This window comes from Atta colombica, unplaced genomic scaffold (genome assembly GCF_001594045.1).
Source record: "Atta colombica isolate Treedump-2 unplaced genomic scaffold, Acol1.0 scaffold12, whole genome shotgun sequence".
Lineage (NCBI taxonomy): Eukaryota > Metazoa > Arthropoda > Insecta > Hymenoptera > Formicidae > Atta > Atta colombica.
Window position 1 is genome coordinate 5,676,180 of NW_017259206.1, and position 6,291 is coordinate 5,682,470.

The 6,291-nt window shown below is 35.2% G+C and overlaps 1 protein-coding gene across 8 annotated transcripts in view; it reads left to right on the forward strand.

Moving 5' to 3' along the window:
* The window catches only part of LOC108694463 (glucose transporter type 1), a 38,377-nt gene that overhangs the window by 23,772 nt on the left and 8,314 nt on the right, over nucleotides 1-6,291 (forward strand). For 5 of the 8 annotated variants that reach the window (XM_018203986.1, XM_018203985.1, XM_018203984.1 and 2 more), the window contains 8 exons: nucleotides 588-780; nucleotides 1,364-1,474; nucleotides 1,830-1,925; nucleotides 2,007-2,167; nucleotides 2,607-2,966; nucleotides 3,170-3,401; nucleotides 3,508-3,720; nucleotides 5,822-6,046. In XM_018203986.1, the coding sequence (XP_018059475.1) occupies nucleotides 588-780; nucleotides 1,364-1,474; nucleotides 1,830-1,925; nucleotides 2,007-2,167; nucleotides 2,607-2,966; nucleotides 3,170-3,401; nucleotides 3,508-3,720; nucleotides 5,822-6,046 (1,591 nt within the window). The remainder of the gene's footprint in view (nucleotides 1-587; nucleotides 781-1,363; nucleotides 1,475-1,829; nucleotides 1,926-2,006; nucleotides 2,168-2,606; nucleotides 2,967-3,169; nucleotides 3,402-3,507; nucleotides 3,721-5,821; nucleotides 6,047-6,291) is intronic. The other 3 variants (XM_018203988.1, XM_018203990.1, XM_018203992.1) reach the window with 2 other exon arrangements.

A 6,291-nucleotide genomic window follows, 5' to 3' on the forward strand; every position in this document is an offset into this window, starting at 1 on the left:
TGCTTTTAGTGGCGTTTATGTTTTGTCTGCTATTGTTTTCTGCAACTTGACATATATTTACTACATAAATATATATTATGTAGAGAGAGAGCCGATTGTATATTTATAAAAAATTATTTATATATATATGTATGTATATATTTTTTATATACACTCATATATATGTATATATCTCGTTCACGTATTATTATATTACAACATCTACCCAACATTCCCCATGATGGCTGCCGAGCTAGCGCCGGCTCGCCGCGCTTTCGCGCTCTCGGAGGTTAAAGATATTTCGCACTTTGCACCTGTCGAAACGTATTTTCTTTTTCATTCTACACAACGTCGCAAAACTCTGCATCCTCATACTTCAAGTATATGCGATAACAGATAAACCATATGCACATAAAACGCGCCGCGCTAAACGATCTCGCAGGCGGAGAGGCTCGGCAGTTAAGCGCGGAGGTAGTTGGAACTTATCTTAGGGACTTAGGCAATAGCTCTAGCCTTGAACGTCTAGTATCAGTGTGCTCGACACATGTCGATTCGCTCTCCCGTATGAATCAACGAGATTCACGCGGGGATTATGTGTGTGGGGACAGTCTGCAGAAACAGGTCAGCGTTATGAGTATGAACCTGAGTGCCAAGCTGGACGAGCTGCAGCGGGGTGACCGCCAGCTGGAGACCACCGTCGCTCTCTGCGAGATCCGCACGCAGTTGCAGGAGCTCACGAAGAGCGTAGAGTCTTGTCAGAGCGAGGTCAGCGAGGTGAAACGGGATATGGTCACGATTAAGGTACACTCTAGCTGACATGCCTACATCTATTTTTTTCTTATTCATTTATCTAAACTAACAATGATTAAACTAAACATCGATATCGAAACAAAAAAAAAACATGAAAGAGAATCTTACTCCAGAAGAGGGGTTAAATTTATGATAGTTTTATTCAAAGTAAAATATATTTGTTCGTTTCTTTTAAATTAGATGTTTAATTATTTTTTTAGATGTTTAATATTAACATTAATATAAACACGTTTTGCTACGTGTAGATTAAAGTACGATGAAAAATTACTATAAGGTCCATCATTCTTTTTGATAATAAAAAATTTGGAGAGACCGATTTGATTTTATATTTAAAAGTGAGGAAAACAATATTAAAATTGCGGAATATATAAGAGTAGATAAATTGTCGCAAATCAATATGTGTACGTGACGTGATAGAAGAGAAAGAATACAGTTAGATTAATAGAAAGTTTGATGTCCAAGAATATAAATTTTTCACGTTTTTACATTATTGATAAAACGCTCTTTCAATAATGTAAAAATTGCATTTGGTACGTAGGGAAGTACTTGAGGTGTTCTTTTTCTTGACACGCAGCAAGAACTAGATACGGTACAGCAGGTCAAGGAAGAGATAGAGGAATTACGAGAGTACGTGAATCGACTGGAAGAACATTCCCATCGGCGGAAACTTAGGCTGTTGGAGCAGGTGACTTCCTGGCGTTAGGCAATGTTGCTTCTCTTCGTTTTATCTATTTGTGTTATGTTTTAAGAACTTGCTATGCTATGAATGATCGTGTATGTGTGCGTTTTTTTTTTAATTATGATTTTTTATTTCTTCAGCGATGTATGATTTTCATGATGCTGTTAATAAAAATTATGTGGAATAATTTTATATGTTTTTGTACTTTTATTTTATCTTACATTTACGCTGCACCTCATTAGCATTTCCTTTCTTATTATTTATATCGCACATGTTGTGCTAAATGTTACTTACGTGAGGTATATATGTGTGTGTTATTATTAATTATATTTCATACGAAATGCATCCGCGTATTTTCTAGGGACTGACGCTTTTCCTGTCATACGCGATACTAGCTGCCGTATTAGGAATGTTGCAGTTTGGATACAACACTGGAGTGATTAATGCGCCTGAAGTGGTACGTCATCAACATAAAGTCTCTATGTCTCAAATAATTTTATAAGCGAACACTCGTATAATGTATTCAAACTGTTTGCAGAACATAGAGAATTTTATGAAAGATGTATACAAGGATAGGTATGGGGAGGACATTTCGGATGATTCTGTTAAGACTTTGTATTCTGTGGCCGTAAGCATATTCGCGATCGGTGGTATGGTGGGAGGTTTCAGCGGAGGGACAATTGCCAACAGATTTGGCAGGTCAGTGTCTGATTTAGCGATATCATATTAGTTTCACAAAAAGATGACGCACTAATTATATAGAAAATTTTAATATAATTAGTGTGGGATCATTTAAACAAGAGGCCAATACTCCAAATTATAATACATAACATGCATAATTATAAAAGAAAAAGACGATATAAGTTATAATTGTAACTTATATCTTTTTTTTTTTCATAAAATTGAAATATTCGTATTGAGTTTTCTTCTTCAATTTAATCTTTCCAATCGAAATTTTTAGTAAATACATTTAAGTGTAATTTTGAAATTTCTTTAAAAAGATTGTGATGTGATATCGAAGCTACACTTAAATGTATTTATTAAAAATTTCGATTGGAAAGTTAAAATCTTTGGATGTCGAATAATCATAAAACGGAAAAAGACAGAAATTAATATTGACCTTCTGCTTTGAATGCAGAAAGGGAGGCTTACTGCTAAACAACGTGCTGGGCATCGTGGGGGCATGCCTGATGGGTTTCACGAAACTTGCTGAGTCATACGAGATGTTGTTTTTTGGACGGTTTATCATCGGTGTCAATTGTGGCTTAAACACCTCGTTGGTTCCCATGTACATATCGGAAATAGCGCCATTGAACCTGAGAGGCGGCCTAGGCACGGTGAACCAGCTCGCTGTTACGGTGGGCCTCCTGGTCTCCCAGGTGCTGGGCATCGAGCAAATCCTTGGAACAAACGAGGGTTGGCCCGTTCTCTTAGGACTAGCTATCTGTCCTGCCATTCTACAGCTACTGCTGCTTCCAGTATGCCCGGAATCTCCAAGGTGTGTGTCGGAAAAATAATATAAAATTATTTATAATTGAAATTATTTATAATTGTTTCTCCGATGTTTTTAAGTATGTTTTTCAAGGAACTTGATTGAATGATTGTACGATAATAAAGTACCATCCACGATTTTTTACATTCTTATTAATTGATATACAAGCGATGCCGCAGTCTATTAATGGAAAAAAAAAATTATTTCAGATATTTGCTCATTACTAAACAGTGGGAGGAAGAGGCTCGAAAAGCTTTGAGAAGGTTGAGAGCCAGTAACCAAGTAGAAGAAGATATTGAGGAGATGAGAGCGGAGGAACGAGCTCAACAAGCTGAGTCCACGATATCGATGACAGAGCTTATATGCAGTCCAACTTTAAGAGCACCTCTCGTTATTGGTGTGGTTATGCAACTTTCGCAGCAGCTTTCGGGTATCAATGCCGTAAGTAACTATTTTTGTTCAATTGCTCCCGTTTTTGTTACTGATTGTGAGTCGATCTGGATTAATTAATTGGAGCAATCTGACGTAAAATTATTGCGTGTTCTAGGTATTTTATTATTCCACGAATCTGTTCACTAGTTCTGGTTTAACGGATGAGAGTGCCAAGTTTGCAACCATTGGCATAGGTGCCATCATGGTTTGTATGACGCTAGTGTCTATCCCACTCATGGATAGGACAGGAAGGCGTACGTTGCACTTGTATGGTCTTGGTGGCATGTTTATCTTTTCAATATTCATCACAATTTCATTTCTCATAAAGGTGAGTTGGAATTTTATCGCGTTTTTATAACTTGTTTATCATTCTTGTTATTTTAATGATAGATTATAATAAGCAATCTATTGAATTTTCTTATTGCTTACGTACGCGACAATTAACGTTGGTTTAAAAATAGATACTAAAATTCAATATTATGGATACTGGAATTTTTTCAATATTTATTATACGATTTTTCATTGATAAATTATGACTTGTATACTTATATCAAGTGGAATTCATCATAGGAATCTAAAATTTTTTAAATCGTATTTTTTTGGCGTCGAATTCTTTGATTAGGCTTTTCAAGTTAATAACTGAAGAAACAAGATTTTTTTGTAACTTAAATTTTAATAATAAAATAATATATATGTCGTTATATATTAAATAATTACATAGATATATAATTTATCTTGCTTGAAAAAATATGATAGAAGTTGGAGATTCTATTGACAATGGCGGATTTATTTATTAATACTTTTTCGTACTGTTAAGAACTGTGCTTTATTCAGGAAAATGGCATCACAAAATCGTGAATTGTAGCTATGTATCTGTGCTTTGGCACTTTATGCACCTTGGCGAAAGGTGTACTTAACACTTTGTTCACAGCTGGAGTGCGGCACTGCACCGACAGTGAGAATCACCATTATATCTATACGAATTTGCATCAAAGAATCGACTCATTTTAATTTCTCCCCGCCATTCACATGTAGCCAATAAGTCACGTCCTTTGCCCGCATGCCGTTTCATTCATTTGCGATATAGAAATTTTTATATTTCGATACATGGACACGTACGTGCTTTACGTGTATAAATTTCTTGTCGAAATAATTTTTAAATACAAAATGAAATAATTCTTAATTCTGATATTTTAAATAGATATTTTTAGCAATTATTTTTATTATAACATTGAACGATTCTGCAAATGAAATGAAATCAAGGCTAGTAAAGAAATGAACATATTTAATTTATTGTATTGTTATTATTTTTGAATAAATTTGATATCGTTATTTTTTTTACTAAATTTATCCCTTATATTTATTGGTCTTGGTTTGGTTTTTTGCTTAAGTATAAGTTTTATTTTGTTGAATTCTATTAGCTGAACACGATTAATATAATTATCGATAATTAATCGATAGAGGCGCGAGAACAAAATGTGAAGCAGTGTCACATGTATCGTATATCGCACGCCATTTCGTTACTCTGGCTTACTAGTAGTTTTGCTTTTTGATGAAACCCGCTTCCCTCCTCCCCTTCACTACTGATGACCTCTTTCGTGACTGTCTGGAGGAGATTTACTTCCCGTTTATTAATCAGCCTATGTTCTCTACTTGGCTCAAACCTGTCACTCTATATCTATATCACATATACATCAACAATTAACATGTTATTCGCGAAGTCCCTAATCAATTGTTACCCTTTGTGTACAAAATTAACGGTTCTTTAGCTGCTGAATGTCTAGCACCGATGCTTTCACATTACGGGATTCAAGAAAGAATAATTCGCTTTTTAGTAACAACTTGTACCACTAATTGCAAGAACCGTCGTGTAAATTCGCATCTCATGTTCCTATTATTATGAGGATTTTATAATATTCTTATGAAAATATTGTGAGAACACAGTTTTTTATACGTAAAATTATAGAAAAAATATACAGCTATATATGTGTTCTAATAATATAATTTTTTTTCTGAAAAATTTAAGAAAAATTTAAGAAAAATTCAATTCGAGACCATCTGCACATAGATGTTTCGCGTACGACTGATCGCATTATCACTCTAATTGAGGTCAAAGCAAATCCTGGCACTCATCATGGAAAGCAGCGTACCGTGCTTCACCGCTTAACGAGAGATTGTACTGTACATAACAAGGCACTCTGTCGTTATACAAAATACTTTGCCGCAATCACTTTGTCAATGCCAATGCCTTTCATTACACAGGGTTGAGCTGCGCACCGCATGCGGCATTACAAATTATTACGCATTCGACATGTGTTATCCGATTTTTTCGATTGAGTTCCTGGCCTGCCGTACTTTTTTATTTTTATTTTTTCCTGAGGCTCCTCCAGCTGCTCAGGAAAGAAGAACACAATTCTACTGCCTGATAGGAGTTCTTTGGCTATGTGCAGGAAATGATTGACTGGATGTCCTACATCTCGGTAGTGTCGACTTTGTGCTTCGTCGTATTCTTCGCCGTAGGGCCCGGTTCTATACCCTGGATGATCACGGCGGAACTGTTTTCGCAAGGCCCTAGACCTGCCGCCATGTCCATCGCGGTTCTCGTCAATTGGATGGCTAATTTTTTGGTTGGCATCGGTTTTCCAAGCATGAAGGTAAAACAACAATTCTTTTTAAACTTCCTTTATTCGCGAGGTAAATAACTGAACGATTATTGAGACATATGATTATATGAGTCATTGAATAATTGCAAATAATTAAACTCGATGGAAGAAAACGCTAACGGATATTACAGTTGTAATTGTTTTATTAATATTGTTATTAATTAATATGATGGAATGTAACGATTATATAATTACATAATCCTATTACGTATATTTATATTTTATATATATATATA